At 51.3% G+C, this 19183-nt stretch overlaps 1 protein-coding gene across 8 annotated transcripts in view; it reads left to right on the forward strand.

The window, feature by feature from the left end:
* CTBP2 (C-terminal binding protein 2) overlaps positions 1–19183 on the forward strand; it is a 164471-nt gene that overhangs the window by 111558 nt on the left and 33730 nt on the right. For 3 of the 8 annotated variants that reach the window (XM_082423060.1, XM_082423062.1, XM_082423061.1), the window contains one exon: positions 613–772. The exons of 2 other annotated variants lie outside the window; for them this stretch is intronic. In XM_082423060.1, coding sequence (XP_082279186.1) covers positions 715–772 — 58 coding nt within the window. In that variant the 5' untranslated portion in view covers positions 613–714. Of the gene's footprint in view, positions 1–612; positions 773–2231; positions 2267–12994; positions 14706–19183 lie in introns of those variants that run through there. 3 more of the 8 variants (XM_082423064.1, XM_082423063.1, XM_082423059.1) reach the window with 2 other exon arrangements.

The raw sequence follows: 19183 nt of genomic DNA on the forward strand, positions 1-19183 counted from the left end.
GAAGGTGGCCCTGGTCAAACCTTGGTTAGGTGGTGTGTGCCTTCCTGCCCCGTTCTCAGGCGGTGGAGCAAGGGGCTTGTGTGGTGCTGAGCGGTGGCCAAAGGGCAGTTTTGAAAGGTTTTGTGAACCTCCTGGCAGAAGGCCTTGAGAGAGTAGCGGCAGCTGGGTGTCTGCATCTGTCCAGAGGCCCCTGGGATGTGTTCCTAGGTGGTGTGGGTTGATCTGTGACTCTGACCCTCTGCGGTTCACAGAAGTACAGGACCAGCCCCACTGGCTATAGCTTGGTCTCTGGCATTGGAGTACAAAGTATCATGACTCAGGCTGGTCAGTAATTGGTGTTTACAGCCCCAAAGTCAAAAGCAAGAGATCCAGATGCTGCCATTTACCACTTTCAGGAACCAAAGACAGTTGTCTTGTGCGTGTTCGCGTGCTTCCCTCAGAGGCGGGACACTGTCCCATGGACGTGGAGCAAATCCATCTCCAGCATTTGAGGAGGAGAGCAAGCGCCCAAGGGCAGGTCCCCTTGTAGCAAGTGGCAGCCAAGGCCGAATGACCTGTCGTCCTTGCCCCCAGGGTGTCCAGAGAGTAAGGCTTCTTTTCTCCTTGTTTCAGGGCGCGTAGTGGCGTAATGCCCGCAGACTCCTGCGAGGGCCCCTAAGTTCTTAGAGGACCGCTTTGCCTTTTGAATCAGAGAGGTGCAAAGTTCGATAAAGAATGGCCCTTGTGGATAAGCACAAAGTCAAGCGACAGCGATTGGACAGAATTTGTGAAGGTAAGAGCCAGCGTGATTGGCGGTTTTTAACCAAAGACGTGTAGACCCGCCCTGGAATCCTGCACCTGGTCTCCTAGCCAGGCTTCGACCCACGCCACACCCCCAGCACCTCCCACCGTCCCACACCCTCTGCCGGTGTCCTTGGCGGTGTCCTTGGCGTGGTCAGTAGGCCTGACCTTCAAGTAGGCTGAGGCCTGCTTCCAGGGCAGGGGTGGGGCTAGGACGGAAGTTGGGGGGAGCAGGCCCTGAGGTCCATTTTGTCCCAAGATCATTTTGCACAAGAAAGACACTGCATATTAGGACCATCTTTTTTTTTTTTTCTTGCGGAAGTTTCTGGACTTTATCTGTTTCGAATTAAAAGATTTACCAGCACAAATTCTGAGATATTCCTCAGCAGCCCAGCATAGCCCCTCATGATCTGTTCACGTCCCTGGTATCTTTGAAAATGTCTGGAAGTGTTTTATTCATGAAAGGAAAAATAAACAGGATTAAAATCTAGTGGAAACCCGGGGGCAGAACTCTGAGATGTGGGTTGAGCACCATCCTCTCCTCGTTAGGGAATGGTTACAAATCCAGCGCCAGTGGACCTGGGCTTGGCGTGAAGTGCTCCTGGCCGGCTGGTGTCCGTGCTGTCGGCTGGGTTTGGCTTGGCGTGGTTACCCGTGACCTCACTGCAGGGTTTCTCTCAGGAGGGGAGCCGCTGGGCGGGGTGGGCTCAGCAGCCCGCCCCCGACCCCCAAATATGCTAGCACACCAGTTGGCCAGCTCACTCAGGCCCAGGAAAACATCTCCCAGGAGCCGTCCATATGGAATTGTTTGTAGATGTGGCTCAAGCTAGCGGTGCGGAGGCATTAAAGGCGTGTTCTACTGTGTGACTGTCTGCCCTGCAACAGCTCCGACCTAAAAGAATTTAGGAGCACTGACTGTCCTTCCGCATCCCTGGGATTCTGCTGCAGTGTAAGGGGTTTGGGATTCAAGGATTTTTTTTTTTTTTAAATATTAAAAAAAATTTTCAAACCTACAGAAAGACTGGTAGAATAGCACAACGGACACTGATATTCCCATCAGCTGTATTAACCAGTTGATAACATTTGTTATCGCGTGCTTTCTTTTTATAGAGATACATGTGTATGAATGGATGGAGGATGGATGGATGGACTTTCCCAGAACCATCTGAAAGAAATGTGTAGATGCAGCAGTTTATTCTTAAGTACCTATGGCATGTATTAGAGGCTCCTTTCCTGCATAAACACACCACCATCATCACCCCCAGGAAATTGGATCTCATTACAACATTATCTAACATAGATGGCACATGCACATCTCCCCCACACGTCTGTTTTAGCTGGTTTGTTTGCCTGTGTGCAGAAACCAGTCAAGGGACATATGTGGCATTTAGTTGTCATGTCTCTTTGGTCTCCTTAGTCTAAAATAATTCCCTGGTCCTTTTGACTTTCAGAAGCATTGACATCATTGAAGAGCCCAAGCCAATAGGTTTGTACAATGTCCCACAATGTGGGTTCACCTGATTGGGGGTTTTTAAATTGTACTTCTGCCCTCCTGTGGAAAGGTGCTTCATTTTTGGTACTGAGTCCCCATTCCAGAAAGCCCTAGTGGATCAACTTTCCAAGGTTAGTATCAGGAATGTCTATGGGGCCGATTCCACCCCCCACCCCAGTATTTATCTAGAGGTAGCACATCTGAGACAAGAATGGGATTGAAGCACCAGGGGCCTTTCCTCTCCTTGTCCAGGGTGGTCGGTGACAGCAAAACCATTGGCGGTTTTTTCGCACCCTCTCTCCCAGGCATGGTTCACCAGTCCCCAGCGTATTTTTTATAACAAATTCCAGCATCTCCTTTATCCATGAACGGTGTTCCTGAGACAGTTGCAGTGGTTTGTTTTATCTTTAATTTCTCAATAGCCACTGTCAAGATACATGCATGACATAAAGTTACTCAAGTGTAATTTATAATCCCTGATCCCAAACATTCACTTGGTGTCCCATGAAGTATAACAGCTGTTCCAAGATGCTTCATTGGTGCTCCTTGTATTTATAAGCTGGTTTAGTGCCTTTAATGGTCAGGAGGACAGGTGGTCAGGACATCCGTTTCCCAGGTGCTACCAGCAAGGTACAGAGCAGCCGGTGATTTGCGCCCAGGCAGTCTGCTATTCTGTATTTGGGCTTGCCCTTGAATCGGCACGTGGAGTCCGTTATTTCTTCCTCCTGAAAGCCTCACACACCTCCATCCCTGGCTTTGGGTACTCACCAGTCTCTGTTCTGTAAACCTGAACTAACTGTTCTTGAATGTTCTCCTTGGAAGTCCAGCAAGCTCAGCAAACAATTCTCTCCTTCCCACCGCCCACACCCCAGGGACTTCCTGTATCTCTCTCTCTCTTTTTTGTTTTTGTTTTATGATTAAAAGCATGAAGCAGCCCTGCTCTGCTCCAGGCTCGTAGGAACTTTGTCTTCACGCTCTTGGGTCTGTGGGAACACACACTCCTTCAAATTCTTCCCTCCCGCCTGCTGCCAACCCCAGTGCAAATCCCTGGCTTTGGGTCCCAAGCCAGACAAGGCTTCGGATGCCCTCCAGGGTCTACCCCACCCCCACCCCCACCCCTCGAATGAACCTTTTTTCTCCAGCTGAGCCAGTCTGGTGGGATCTGAGCATCACCCCTGTGCCAGTACTGCTTCCAGAATCCCTACCTGCCTCCCAAGGCCCAGTCCCTTCCTCCCTGAAACCTTCCACAGCAGCCCTTGGGGTCTCTTCCTTCTGAACCGCAGTCCCCTTGTGACCCGGTCCATCAATCTTCATGTGCCCAGAATCTATCTGCACCTTTGCGCCTCTAAGGGGATGTTTCTGCTCGAGATTAAGCAACGTATAGAGGATAGCTTTGCTTCTCGCCACCCAAAGTCTTCGGGACTCCATCCAACTCCGTTAGAATAATGGTCTTTCAAGCTGACTTAAAAGCCAGATTTTTTTCTTAAAGCAGTTCTTCTGTTTTGATATTTGTAATTTGTTCTCTGCTCTTTCCTGATGCCTAATATCAGATAATCCTAGAGTGCTGTTGTGTATAGGTTTTATGGAGCAGAGTCTGCTAATAGACTGGTCAGACCAAATTGCAGTCTCTTCTTTTTGTTGTATAATGTAGGTCTTGGTTTTCCCCTGTGTTTAGTTTGCTGGCATAATTGAAATATTGCATTTATGAATTGCACCAGTCAGAGAGTTTTAATATGTAACTGCATCATGGCAGAGCTGGTTTGATTTGCCCCAAGTATTTGTTGGCCAGAGAAGAGGGCTTGCTATCCCTCATCACTGCGAAAGTAACCCAGAAAAGCATTTTCTGGAGCCTAGGTTTGTAGAACTGTAATATACCACAATGGGCTTGCTGATGACTTTTGTTACAACACCTTATTGTGTGTTATGGTACAATAAATCACTAAACACCATCCTTTCCTGTTGCTTTTGAAAACGTAATTTGGAAAAAAAGTAGATATTTCATCTTACTTCATTTTGTTTGAATGTCTTATATGTGTGGAAAAGTGGTCCTGAGGATTATATCAGCTGAGCTGTGATCAGTCCCCTTCATCACATAATTCAGGAGAGGACTTCTTTCCTCTGCAGGAAAAAAAGAAATGATATGAACCTCCTTTTAAATAAACAGTCGAATTCAACATTCCTTACCTTTGGGATGTTCTCATGAGAACAGGGAATAAAAGGCGGTGAGGAAGATGGGCGGGTTGGTTGGATGGATGTGGGAGAAATAGAGGCCAACCTCTATCGTCTATTAAATTGTCTAATAAACCGGTGTCTATTAAACACATAGTTATAAATCCTGGGAATCTTTGTCCCCAAGAGGACGAGAAAAGTCAGAAAATGCTGCAGGGATGAGGTGGAAGAAAACTTTTTTCCCAGTGTCATTGTGCTCTTCTTAATGGGACGAGCTTGCCATTGTGAAAGTACGTCTCAATGGACCGTTCCCCCAAGAAAGTTCATTCATAGTCCCAGAATATTCAAGAAGCAAAGATATTGTCTAAGAGCTTCTAGATCGTCGAGGTGGTGGAAGTGGTGAGGGTGTCCAGGCCAGCTGAGTGCTCCCTGCAGGGAGGCCTGGGGTGGGGGGCGGATCTCATTGCCTGGCTCACACCCATCAGAGCCCACAGGGCAGGATTGACCTGTATTTCCCCACGGGAAGAGCATAATCTATAGACTCAGGCCAGAATAATTTGGTCTTTTATTTGTATGCTTTTTGTTTCACCTTTCTTAAAAAAAAAATGCATTATAGAATCGCTACTTGTTTTGTTTTTTAAAGCACTTGGAGCACCTTACCAAGAAACAGCGTCGAGACCTTTTATAGGCAGTCCACAATTATTTCTAATAAATGTCTTTAAATAGCCCCAAAATGTAGATCTTAAAAATGGGATTCATAATGTTGCTATACATTATAATTATATGTTTGGATCAGGCAATTATGTACATTTCCAGTAATTATGTGATTAGTGATAATTACATTAGCTATGTAAATATACAATAGTCAACCAGACATGGCTTAAAACTCTGTAGTGTAAATGAATATAATGAAGCTACGTTGTGCTCAGGTAAAGGATCAGAAAAGGCAGGGGGAATGGTCAAGTTGAACCTTCGTAGACGTTCTTTGTGAGGGGTAAATACCCATATTTTGTCTATCAGGCCCTGGTTTTAAGATGAATTTGGAGAGCGGCCCCTCCCCTGGGGCTCCCGCTGCCACCTAAGGACTGGGTCCGTCGAGTACCCACACCGGCCCTCAGCTCTCTGCAGACGAGAGCCAGGTTCCATGCTGCATTATTTCTCCATCGTCACTCATCTGTGAAATGCAGATTTAAGCTACTCTTTGCACTTGTTGATTTGCCGATGGGCTCTCACCGCGGTTGGTGGATTTTTTAAAACTCCCCGCATTTTTAAAAGCAGCCTGTTAAGGCTGCTCTGTTTCCACTTTGCGGTTTGGGGTGTGGTGACTTCAGTCAGTGGCCGGGTGTGGGTGTTTGTCAGTGTCTGGGTTTTGTTTTGCGGCTGTTGCTCTGGCTCTCGCGCCCACCGGGGAGGGTCACGCTGTCCCCCAGGTGGGCGACACCTGTCTCTCTGGCCTTTGGGATCACGCCTCCCGAGTGTGAGCTGCCTGCCTCGTCTGCTTTGCTCTGGGTGCGTCTCATTTTGGTCATTTGCAGCTTTGAGGAAAGAGGTCTGCTCCAGGCCTAACGAACACCTCCCAGGAACCAGGGTTCCCACGCCTCCAGGCCAAGCCTCCTCTGTCAGAGTAGGTCTGAGGACAGCAGAGTGACCTGGCTTTGCAGAGCTGGAGGCCCGCAAATGGTGCCCCACGTGAATTCAGAGGCTGTCCCACACAGCTCAACCCAATCACAAGTGTTTGGGGTGACTGTGATGCCAGAACCCCAAGATACACTTTGCTGCCAGCTTCCCGCCCTCTGGTGCCTTTTCCAGAACCTTACAAATGACACGCGAGGAGTGAGCTTCCTGTCCTGACTGATGTATACTCAGCTCGCCAAACCATTATTTGATGAGCGTCCTGAACATTGATTCACTCACTTGCTCTAGAGCTCAGGCGTGCCCTCCGTCTCCAGAGAGGCCTTGGGTGGCCCTTTTGAAATGCGGGCTCCGCTTCCAGGCCCGGGGAATGACCTCCCGGGTACCAGCGGTGGGGCTCGGGGCTGCGCGGTAGCCGGGGGAGCACCTTCTGGACATCGCTATGCACCCGCTCGCCGCCGTCTCCACACTTCCTGTCCTTCTTGCGTGGACATCAGAGGGGCTGCAACACCCGTCAGCTTGCTTCCCGAGTCCTGGTTGGAAAGATGTATGTGCCTGGAGGGTCCTCCCTTCCTGTTCGCACCCTGGAATGGGTGAAACAGACAGCGTGGACGATCAGTCCTTTCTTGGCCTCAGAAGGTCTTTAAAGCCCATCTTCTTACTGTACGATCAGGGCCCGGGTGAGAAACAGTGCTGCGGGCCGGGACAGTGTGGATCCCTGCCAGGCAGTGTCGGACGTTGGGGGCTGTCGTCTCCCTCTGCTGTCTCTGCTCGATGCCCGCTGTGCCCAGGTCCTTGCAAGCGAGGGGCTGTGCTTGCTTCAGCCTGGACCTGGGCTCAGAGGCTGGGGCGGCCGTGGGTCGGGGCTCCCTGGTGATCGTGTGCACCTCTCTGTCCTTTTTCTCCATCACAACATAACGCTCCTTGAGGGCGAAGATTGGCTGTTGCCACCAAGTCCTGTTCCTCGTATAGAGTCCTGTTCTACAGGTCAGTTTTTACAACCCGTGAGTCAAACAAATGAGCACATGATGAATGCAGGAAGGACATGTCAGGAGGGGACAGGGCTCTGCCACCTTAGTGAGAAAACCATGGGGATGTCTCTGCAGGTGGATTCATTCCCTGGATTATTTGGTACTCTCACCTTTGATAGGTGGCAGATTTCTTTGGACTGGGGACAGAGTGACAGCGGGGGATTGAGGAAGCTTCCTGGAGGTGGGTTATTTGAGCTGGACCCTGGCGGGTGGAAATGACTGGGGCATCAACCAAGGTGAGAGGAAGCCATTCCTGATATTCGGAACCCAACAGAGACGAGGAGTCATAACACAGGAGTGTGTCGGGGTGAGAGTGGCAACGTCAAGGGGAGTCAGGGGTCACCTGAGATGCTGAGACTTTGCAGGAAGAGCTGTCATTGGAGGGTTTTGTGGAGAGGAGGGAAGCAGAGGTCACTGAGCACCAGCCTGAGGCAGACTTTGTGCCAGGTGCTGCCAAGGATCCAGGAAAGCCTTTGCAAGTAGATTCTGCCCTGTGCTTTGCCCAGGCCCTGCGTCCGACCTGGGGTCTCAGCTGACACTTTCTGCTTCACCGGCACATTCAAAACATGCCATAAAAGAGATTTTTTAATCCCATAACATGTGGGAATCAAGCCTGATTTTCATAATGCGACTCTCATTAAGTTTTATCATCTAGTCAAGAAATCAAGTCAGGAGCAATGCACAAGCCTTTGTTTTCACTGAAAATGGGTAAATCGTGAGTTCCGGGAGGCCTGGGACTGTTCAGAGGGCAGCTCATTTGGTTGCAAGGCCCCACCTCGCGGCTTGGGTTTTCTCTGGAGGGTTGTGCTGATGACATAAAGCCTACCGCTCCAGGTTGGAAATCAGGAGCCCAAAGCCTGCATCCAAGAGCCTCTGATGCTGCGTCGATCCTGGGATGTCTGAAATGTCTGGTCGGTTCCGCTAATGTTGTCTCTGTACTCACGTCACTTAGACGAAGGCTGTCTTAAAGCCCTGCCAGGCCCTGTTTGCTGTTTTACTTGTGTACTTGGGGTTTATGTCCCCCTCTCTGATTCAGACTAGCCAAGTAAGTTGCTTTGGTAGGGGACACTGTGGGGACAGAAGGAAAGAAAACTTTTTTAAAGGCAGAAAGCTGTTTTTAAACATAAATTCTAAAGCACTTGACAGAAACAAAAACCCAACACAGCCTGTACACATTTAAAAGTAGGAAGTGGGATGTCATGGGCCTATTTTTGGCCGTCTCTGCCGGAAAACAGAGTATAACCCACTAACCTCAGCAATGTCCCCCAGGAGATGCTGCCCCGTGGGGGGCAGAGGGCGAGGGCGCTGCAGCGGCTTCATCCTGGCAAACAGCGGGCGCAGGGAGGCATCTCAGGGGCTTTCTTATTTCCGCCTTTGCTTTCAGAGCTGCCTTGGGCTCCTGGCCCCAAGGACTGGAGAGCCAGGGGATGGAAAGCCTCAGGCTAGTGCTGGTCCAGCACAGGGAAGGCCGGCCAAGTAAGGCTCCAGAGTCTCCTCCTAAGAAGGGGTAAGCATCCCTTGCCGCCAGGCCGGCGGAAGCAACACAGCTGTCAGGGGACAGGCAGTTAGACCCAGTGACCTTCGTGTGAGTCTGGCCTTGAGACTCGCTGAGTCCACCACATGCCTGATTGTTGTTGTGTTATTATTTTGTTTGTTTTAAAGAAAGAAGTGAGGACTAGACCCCAGAGCAGTCCTTCTGTTTCCCATTCTTTTCAAGCAATTTCCCAGGTCACCGTGTTGATCAGAACATGAAATGCTTGTGGGCAGTCTGCCCGAGGACTGCTCGGTGGAAGGGGTGGAGGGTCGTCCGCCTCCTGGATTTCCTTCCCTGCTCTTCTGGAACTGTCTAGGTCATCTCAGAGTTTTCAGGTCTCTACAGTTGTGAATTGATGCCTTATGTTGCCCGGGGAATTCAAGAATCGGCTTTGGGGGGATGTTGCTTATAACCTTGAGGTTCCCGTTCAGATGATTCTATAGGATCAGCTTTACCTTGGGTTTATTTTGTCTGCAAGAGAATTTGGATTGCCTGTTCCTCAATTTTCAGAAGATGGCTTTTTCCTTTATGCAATTTTCTGTAGTGAGACTCTGCAGGATTAAAAAGTTAAGTCTGAGAGACTCATTAATCTTTCAGAAATTGGTCCCATCTCGCTTTAATTTAGTCAACACGAGATTTTTGAGAAAATCAGCCCTTTCCTAAAGACTGCATGAGCTTTTTAAAAAAAAAAAAAATCTGCCGGAGTGTTTAGAAAAGTGCAAGTCCAGTTACAGGTGTTTTTACCTAACACAGGAAAACATCTGTCATAATATTTGGCGGATTGCAAAGCTGAGGCTGCGTGAGTCTGGGTGGCTTCCAAGCAGAATGGGTCAGAAATTGATGGAAACGAGCTTGGGCCTCCTCGTTCTGGGGTGGAGGGTGGCGCCTCCCTGAAGCTTCTTCTGCCCACTGCTGTTCTGCCCCTGGTGTTACACCTTCGCACCTTCTCAAAAGCCTGCTCCTTGTTTCTTAGGGGCCATGGGGCATGCATGCTCTTAGGTAGTCCTGCTGAAGTGGAGGGCTCGAACTGCTTCAGTTCATTCGTAATCTGGGTGAGTTACCAACAGCTACACCGCTGCAAAAAGATTCGGCACAGACAACTTCTGAAGGGACATGTCTGCACCACAAGTGGCGTTTTGTAGCATTAACGCCACCCCATGCTGTGTTTCTTTATGACAGGAAGGAAGAAAAAGGAAGCATCGAGATGGTATAATACTGATGACGCCTTAGGCTGGTGCCATCTGTTGGCTCAAGTCTGGGGGCCCTGACTCTGGCAAGGGCCCACTGCACCTCGTTTCGAGAAGTTGAGGCAATTGTCTGTTTAGGAGTTACTTTTTGATACTCAAGTGGTTGATTTTATAAGTGACGTATTTATATTTGGGGTTTTGGGAAACCTTAAGAAAATAACAATTACTTTGTTAAAGAGGTTCCCCTTGTCCAGCACCAGCAGGACTGTTACCCAGGTGGGCGCAGGGAATTCCAGAAAGCAGAGCGTTGGCTTTTGGAGTTTGAGCTGGGTCCTGTGCACCGTGGCCCTGGGCCAGGTACCCAAGCTCTCCATCCCAGCACCTAGGATGTGACATAATCATTCCTGCCTGTAGAATCATTTATGGGCAAAACACCCAGAACAAGGCCTGGTACAGACTGAACAAATGTTGAAGTCCTCTAATGAGGATCCTGTAAGGAAAAGATGATGTCAAAGATGCCCTGTTTTCTGGTCACCTCGAAGGGTCAGGCAGGACCGCTGCAGCCCTTCCTGCCCAGCTAGCCATGTTCTCTGACCAGTGGTGGAAGGAGGGGGAGGTGGCAGGGAAAGCGACAATGGGATGGAACCCCCACTGGGAGGCCTCAAAGGCCCCTCTTGGCCAAAAGAGCCAAGACTGGGAGAGGGGGGTGACAAGGCCAGCGTGGGCTGGAGCTGCCGGAGAGGTCATCAGGTTAGTGTCTTTTCTGGGGTGAAGGTGTGTCCCTCCTGATGCGAACACCAGGCTTGTTTTCACACAGTCTTGTCTGCTTGTCGTCCTTCTTAGAAGGGTTACCGCCGAGACTGCCCCATCTTTCTCCACCCTCTCCTTTCCGGAGAGGAGGAAGCTCCGCCTGGTTCTGAACAGCGCCCCAAAGAGAAAAAAACCCATCTGCCCAGCAGAGCCGGGAAGGGATCTGCTGTAACCAGATAGTGCTGTTTCCATTGAGTTTGGGGCTCTAACGTTTTCCTGTCCTTTTTGATGTATCTTCTAAGTGAACACATCCTCAGGCTATTGGTGAGACGTGTAAATATTGTCTTGTTTGTGGCCAGGCCCGTTGCCTCTGTCTCCTCTGCCCGGGCCTTTCAGCCCATGATGGCAAATGTGCCAGCAGAGGAATTAGAGAAATTGGCACCAGCAGGCTGCTTTCATACATGGAAACCTAACGTTTTGCAGTGTGGCTCGTTCATTTTTCTCTTTTTTTCCTGTCATGCATCCTAGGAGACGGAGGGGACTGGGGGAGGATTTGAGTCTCTTTGCCATCTGCCAGGGCTTTTTCCCAGTTCACTTGAGGCCCTATTGGCATTTTTGGGTCAGAAATAGAGGCCATGGTTTGTGTTCAAGCAGCAGCCTGGGGTCCCTGCGCTGTGTCCCCAGGCAGTGCCTGGGCCGGTTCCTCAGTAGTCAGTTGGGGGTCACAGAGCTCTGGCTTTTGGGGACCAGTGCTCTTTGGGGAGTAACATTGGTTTAAACAGAGCTTGTCCCAAAGTTTAATATGTACTGCTCAGGATGAGGGGGCACTGCCCTTTTAAACTGTCTTGCGTTACCATGTGCCTCTAGTTCCCGGAAATGGATTTGTACCCACTTTCCTCCTCACAGTAAATTTTCAGTATTGCTCATTCAAAAAAAAAAATTTCTTTTTTAAACAGTTAATTCTCTTTAGCTAAAGATTCTAGTTGCATCTTCGGTTGAGGGACATACGGGTGAAGACGAAACACTCAAGTTTAATGGCTACAAATATGCAAATTGTCCCTTTTTTTAACGTTCTAACTGCACGCAGCCCTTGTAGCCTCACGATTCCCAGCTTTTGTTTTCGTTGTGAGTTCTTTGTCGTGGAACCTGCAGTTGGAAGATCCCGGTCCAATCTGTGGTGGTGCTTCTCGGGGACCTGTCTGTATGTTTAAGAAAATGTTTTAATGCTCCTATGTGGAGCTTTCCTTTATCTAAATAACTGCTGTTCTTTGCATTATTGCACCTAAAGTCCCCGGAGGACTATGTAAAATCTTAATCCATGGGAACATGGAAATTGATCCACGAGATCTGAGCCAGGCCAGGCTTGCTAGAACTCTGCTTTCCTCGCAGACAGATTTAAAGGAAGACACGCCTCCGACGCAGCCTCCTCCCTCCCAGCTTTGCTTCATAACGTTGGGGTTTAGTTGTTGACCTCTGTTGCCGTCCTAAAATGATAAATTCTAGATTACACGCGTGGGTTGTTTTTCTGTCACCGTTGTTGTTTTTCCGGGCAGTACGAAAGGATCTGTGTTTTACGATAATACGGTAAAGAATCCATTTGGACTTGAGCAATGTAATAACTCGTTTGATTCGTAACCAGAGTCATCTCAGAGCCAGATTTCAATATTGGCAAAGCATCGGGCTGCAGACCTGGCCCATCTCTTGGGGAATCTCATGCTCTAGAACTGTGCGAGACTTTTTCTTTTTATCCCGCCTGCCTGTTCACATTTAATTTGTTCTTAGCCGTGTGCAATGGATTAACATTTCATCAGGGTAGATTAAGAGTGAATCGACATTAAAGCAGTCTTTTTCTGTTTTCCTCCTGTCACTGTTAGGCGATCAGAGGCGGGGGTGGGGGCACCTTTGGGAGGGGGAGGGAGCACTCGTCCAAAAAGTGCCCTGGTGAGGACGGGGGACATAAACCGGAGCTTCAGTGTGAAAATAATTCCCAGTTGCGGGTCGGGAGGCCTGGTTGGAGCCCGCAGCCGGTTTCATCAGTCTAACGAGATGTCACATGGAACAAAAGCTTTAGGGGTTTTATTTAGCTCCTAATCCGCACGCTGAGAGAGCCGAGGTCCATGTGAGCGCACCAGCCGGGAGGGGGGCCCAGCGGGCTGGATGCAGCCTCCTTTCGGGGACTGAGCCGTAAAGAAAAGACCTCTGGCGCTACCATTGGAGAGTGAGGCAAAGTTACCGTGAGTGTTGTGTTTTGTCTACTAAGGTTTCGGAGGATTAATAATTTAGGCCATACTTTGAAATAGAAAACCCACAGTTGGTTGTTCCTGCTGTCTTGGAAGGGATAGAATACAGCCAGGTCTGGTTTTGATGTATGTAATTGAAGATTTGTAAAGAAAGGCTTCCTCCTCTGCCTTGGCCGCAGTCATTTTTTTTCCCAATGCCGGTCCCCAGCAGGCATATAACTATCGGTCGATCTCAGAGCTGGGATGCTGCCGGCTGTTACGAGGGCCCCTGGGAGATCGCTGAGGCTCCGGGGAGGAGAAGCGCCCTGACGGACAGAGGCGGAGAGGGACCTTGGTACGAGCGGCCAAACCCTGGGCTGCAGGATGTCACCATGCCCGGGGCCACCGAGCCCTGCCTCTACCGGGAGGCCTTCTACAACTCGGTGGCCGGAAGGAAGAGCTCCGTTCCCGACTTTACCTTTTACGACAGCAGACAGGCGGTGATGTCAGCTCGCGGGGCCCTGCTGCCGCGGGATTACTACAGCGACCCGGCCGGAGCCGCCCGGGCCCCCAGAGAGCCGCGGCACCATCACGACCCGGGAGCTGGCCAGCTGCTGCCCGGTTATGGAGCGCTGGGCAGCAGGATGACATGGGAGCCAGTGCAAGGCCGGGCCCCTGTCCTGCAGGACACCGGTCACCTGTACCGGGATCCCGGAGGTAAAATGATCCCTCAGGGGCAGCGATCGCAGAGCGGGGCCCCATCGCCTGTGCGGTACTCCGGGGAGCTGACCGACAGCAGGTTTGGGTCGGAGGCACCCGCCTACCCTGCCAGCCAGGTCTACAGCGATGTGGGCGAGAGGCCTGTGGATTCCGCCACCGCCACCAGGCAGGCGGCCCCCACATGCCTGGTCGTGGACCCTGGAGCGGCTGCTGCTTCCGAGGTCAGCCTGGGAACAGCCCCGGGCGCCCTGAACCGAGGCTACGGACCTGTCCGGGAAGGCGTCTACCCCAGGACGGCTTCTGAGAATTGCGAGGCCGACCTGTCTGCCTTCCCGGGGCCCGGCGGCAGCAAGAGGAGCGCGATGCCCGAGTTCCTGTCCTTCCTGAGGGCGGAGGGCGTGGCGGAGGCCACGCTGGTGGCCCTGCTGCAGCAGGGCTTCGACTCCCCGGCTGTCCTGTCCACAATGGAGGACGCGGACATCAAGTGCGTGGCGCCCAACCTGGGCCAGGCCCGCGTCCTGAGCCGCCTGGCCGGCAGCTGCAGGACGGAGATGCAGCTGCGCAGGCAGGGCCGGGGAGGCTCCCTGCCCCAGACGCGCTCCAGCAGCTTGAGCCACCGAAGCGAGCTCCACGGTGACTTGTCTGGTCTGGACACCTCAGCCCTGCGGCCCCAGCCGGCGGGGCCCGTGCAGGCGACCTCCCCCCACGCTGCAGATCCCGCTCGCCGCCCCTCCAGCGCGCCATCCCAGCATCTCCTGGAGACCGCGGCTACCTACTCTGCCCCGGGGATGGGCGCCCAAGTCCCCCACCTTCCCTCCAACTCCGGGTACAGCTCTCCCACCCCTTGCGCCCTGACAGCGCGGCTGGGCCCTACGTACCCCCCGCAGGCCGGGGTGGCCTTGATTAACCCGGGCCCCGCCACCCCGCTGCAGCCAGGCCCCAGAACTGCCTACTCCACGGCGTACACGGTGCCCATGGAGCTGCTGAAGCGGGAGCGCGGGGCGGTGGCGTCTCCCCTGCCTAGCCCCCACAGCAGCCCCCAGCTCCTGCGGAAGCCCGGCGTCCCCCTGGAGCCCTCCACCCTGCTGCTGGCCAGCCAGAGCCTCCACACGCCCCACTCGCCCTACCAGAAGGTGGCCCGGCGGACGGGGGCCCCCATCATCGTGTCCACCATGCTTGCACCAGAAACAAGTAATGCACCCCCTCCCTGCCTTTCCTCGTTTGGGACGTGGAGGGGACAGTGGGGGCAGAGATTTGAGCACAGGACAGTAGGTTCTTGTGTTCCTGTTGCTCTCTGGCCGAGCCCGGAGAGACCAACCCTCCTCCCCTGGACTTGCTCACGCTTACACACACACTCCGCCGAACCGGGCACTACGGCCAGCTAGCCAACTGGCGAGGGTTCTTTTGGGTGAAATAGATTTGTGGTTCAGGCTGACCCACTGGGATGGCATTGCCTCCCCTTTTCTCTAGTTGAGCTCAAGCTGATTCGTGAATTTCCCTTTACGGTAAGGGAACACAACTGTGTTTATGGGAGAAACCCAGAAATCATTCAGAACAGGATGAAACCCTTAGCCCACGAGCGGTGGCAGTTTTTCCAGTTCACATTCAGTGGCTTTGGAGAAGGCGAGATATTTTTCCAACGCCTCCCATAAATCGTTCATCGTTCACTTGCCATTACAAGTGCATTATAGCGTGGAAACGCACCTCTGAAGGGTCTACACAGTATCAGAGGTAGAATTAATCACTGCAGAGCTAAAAACGGGTATGCTTCCAGAATTGTGTGTTAAACAAAGCAAGATGTTGAAATCCCTTAGAACTCCCTGTTTCAAAAACAGACTTAGCCTCACATATTGGAAAACACGGTTGGGAATTCTGCTTACTTGTAGGGAAGAATATATTTCCAAGTTGAGGAAAGAGAGAAGGATCCTAGCTGTTCTCTTCAAAACACGAGACAAGTGTAATTGAATGCATGTGTTTCCCTGGGCATCTGGATAAAGTTCCAGGTGGACATCCTCTGAGCAACACTTAAGAATTTTTATTTCGACTCTAGAATCTTTCCTGGCTATTTAAGCTGTAAATCAGCTTTCTTCCTTTCTTTCCCCTTTCCTCCAACATAGTTTAGAAAACTGAATCTTTTTTTTTTTTAAGTATTTTTTTAAAATTATTTATTTATTTATTTATTTATTTATTTATGGCTGTGTTGGGTCTTCGTTTCTGCGCGAGGACTTCCTCTAGTTGCGGCAAGTGGGGGCCACTCTCACTATTGCAGCCTCTCTTGTTGCGGAGCACAGGCTCCAGACACACAGGCTCAGTAGTTGTGGCTCACGGGCCTAGCTGCTCCGCGGCATGTGGGATCTTACCAGACCAGGGCTCGAACCCGTGTCCCCTGCATTGGCAGGCAGACTCTCAACCACTGCGCCACCAGGGAAGCCCCTGAATCTTTTTTAAATGAGGTTTTTTTTTTTTTCCTGAATAACTAGCATTATAGGGTGGAGATAGTGGGACGAAAATCGTGGTAAAAATAAGATGTACCTTTTTGAAAATACCCCTTAAATAGCCATGGGTGGGACTGGGAGCCTTCTCTTGCAGCTCTGAGATACTGCATTAGGGTTATCTGTTACATTGGTGAAGCCGGTGATGATTTGGCTACTCATAGACTGAAATGGCTGTTGCTTTACATGCTGACCTCCACACACGTTTCTTTCTTATTTCCAAAGGGACGCTGGTTGGATTTTTCTGTTGTCTCTCCTTGTAGATTGTGGTTTTGTCTCATGTATGGATTTTCTTTTTAAGTCTTATCATAAAATTTATTTGACTTTTTTTTTTTTTTTAATCAATGTGTGACAGGAGGGAAGTCAGACAATATTTCCCAGGCCCTGTGTCTTCCCCCTCACAGTCAAACATTCTTTCTTTGCAACCAACTAATTTGCATGGCGATGACATTTGTTGCTTCAGTAATTTCATCTGATAATGGCTGGGCTTGCAAAGCGGATCTGAAAACATATTCCTTAATTATGTGTTGCTAAGCAACGGGAGGGTTTGGTCATAATCACAGAAAGATTATCTCCATGCTGAAGTCCTGGAAAGGTTTTGCTTAAGGAGGACCTGTTAAATTGCCTTCTTTTCTTCTTTTTTTCTGTTTATTTTGCACTGCCTTCTAACAAAAACAGTCGCTGTTATTTGGGTACGGGGGTGAGGGATCTTATTTAAGTTGTTTGGAGTGTGATTGTTAACACACGGTTTTGCAGACCGAGGGATATTGATTTTTGTTTCATTTGCATGGCAGCAAGCCAGTGCCAAGAAGTCTGCAGTCGGAAGTCTGCCAGCAAAAAAATTTCTCTGTCAGATGATCTGTCCCGTAGCAGTGGTTCCTCTCATTCCTTCTCGAACGTTCAGTGTGTCATCTTCTCCCCCGAAAACAGTGTGTCAGGGACCGGGGTAGGAGCTTGGCTTCCCCGGGAGCTTTGAGCCTGGATACATGGCATTTTGTGTGGCAGATTTCATGAAGTCAATAGCCAGATTGGGATCTGTTGGAACCTACAGTCCATAACATTCACGGTTAAGGAAACCACCGCAGACCTCGGGTCTAGAAACCTGAAGCTCACAGGGGCAGCCCTACCGCTGCGGCTGCTGAGCTGAAACGGGAGACTGCGATCTTTAAATCCAGATCGAGCCGCCTTGGACATTTGCAGCAAAACCAGCATGAATAAATCTTCATTCTGGTTTTCGCTTAACTCATGTGTTTCCCTCTGATCTGGAGGGGCAGGGGATGCCAGGAGGTGGACTTATCTCCTCTCTCCCTTTGGAGGAGTGATCTGAGTGTTTGCAGTGGGTGGGTTGTTTGTTTTTAAGTGCTTGGTTTTATTTTTATACGCTTTGGATATTTTAATTTTTTCATCTTTTGTACATTTTTAAAAGTGACTTTCCATTTACAGTTATTACAAAATACTGGCTATATTCCCTGTGTTGTACAACATATCCTGGAGTAGATATTTTAATTTATATTTACTTTTCTCAGTCCATGAACTACCTGCTTCATCTTGGTTGGCTTTGTTGCTATAAATACCAGGCTCCTGTTTGCTAGTCCATGGACCGGGCAGTGGAGGGTGACCAGGTGAGGACGGGCCCCAGGGCAGCCCCCAGCCCCGGTGACGCGGGATGAGTGGGGCCGCATGTCAGACCCACGGGAGTATTGGTACCCAGTGGATCTGCTGTCGTTTACACACTGACCTGCTCGACTGGGGCACAAGCTGCGGAACCTTCTGGCAGCGGCTCTAACCCAGCGATGCCCCCTCCCCCCCACGTCACATGGTGTCGACCTCGGCCAAGGATTTGCCGTCGCCCGAGTCCCCCCCCCTGTGCCGGGTGCAGCCGGGTGCATCGTGTGAACAGCAGTGCTGCGGCCATCTTCACGGTTTTGTCCTCCGCGAATACAGTGCCACACACGGGCTGCAGGGGCCCCAGAGCTTCCAACGTGAGAGATGCAGCCCCAGCCCGCTCTCTTTCTGGCCCTTTTCAGTTTCCTTACAGGCATTTTTCTCGATTAAGTGCATCCGTGACCCCCATCTAGTTGCCGGGGGCACTGCCCGAAGACCCTTCAGGACAGGACAGGACAGGGGTGTCTGCAGCCCATTTATACTGGGGGCGTGGGAGAGGCTGGTGGTGTCACAGCGTTACCTGTCACCAGAGCTGGTCACTTGCGTGGCAGTGTTTGATGTGATACTGATATCTTGGCACTGGTTTCCGGCACCGTGGGAGTGCATGCCGGGTCTCCTGGGTAGGAAGTCCCATCAGAATCAGAATGGAGGATTGTTCCTGTCAGGCCCACGCACGCCTGGTGATTCCGCCCGTGTCCTTGCCTTTGTTTTTGAAGGTCCCTCTGCGCATGAAGATCTGTGCTGGGGACTGGGGTCCAGACGGTTCACTGGTTCTGAGGGTGATGACCCTCAAACCATCAGCCTGGGGGAGGCCACCATGAGGCCCCAAAGACACCCTCCCGCCAAGCCAACTGGTCACACCCATTCCCCACCCGCAAAGCAGAGCCAGCCCAAGAAGGGTGGGCTCAGCCAGACCCCTGCATGTCAGTATGTGGGGACCGTGCCCCTGAGCTGGCCCTGCAGAGCAACGGGATGGTGACACCAGCTCTTCCGTTGTCAGGACCCTGCAGCCTGCCCAGGGAGATGTGTAAAGGAAGTAGACCTCTCCCGGGCTGCGGTCCAGGGCAGGGTTCCTGAGCACAGACCCCTGGGGGCTGGTCCCCTCAGCACTGCTCCAGCCCCTGCTGTGTTCCGGGCTTGGGGTCAGATGTTTGGTGCTCACAAGTGGATGGACCCCAGCCTGGGCTTCAGGTGCATCCCCCTACCCTCCGCCCAGTTAATACATAAGAGAACAGTTACTGCAGTGTGACACAAGGGCCAGGATCGGGACACACGTGGGGAGCCTGCAGCACCTGGGGAGGCATCCCCGAGGAGCGTGAGTGCGCTGGCAGGGGAGGCTGAGGGCAGAGCTCAAGCTCCAGAATGACCGTCAAGCTGCAAACGCTGTGGCCGGGCTAAGGGAGAGGACGCTGCCCAAAGCAGCACGAGGGTGGTTGTATGTGCAGGTGTAGCCCGAGAAGGCTGTCACGGTCCTGGCTGTTGCCCTGTGACTCCCTGGAACGGGCTTTCTTG

This window comes from Balaenoptera physalus, assembly GCF_965194825.1.
Source record: "Balaenoptera physalus genome assembly, chromosome: 14".
Taxonomy (NCBI): Eukaryota; Metazoa; Chordata; class Mammalia; order Artiodactyla; family Balaenopteridae; genus Balaenoptera; species Balaenoptera physalus.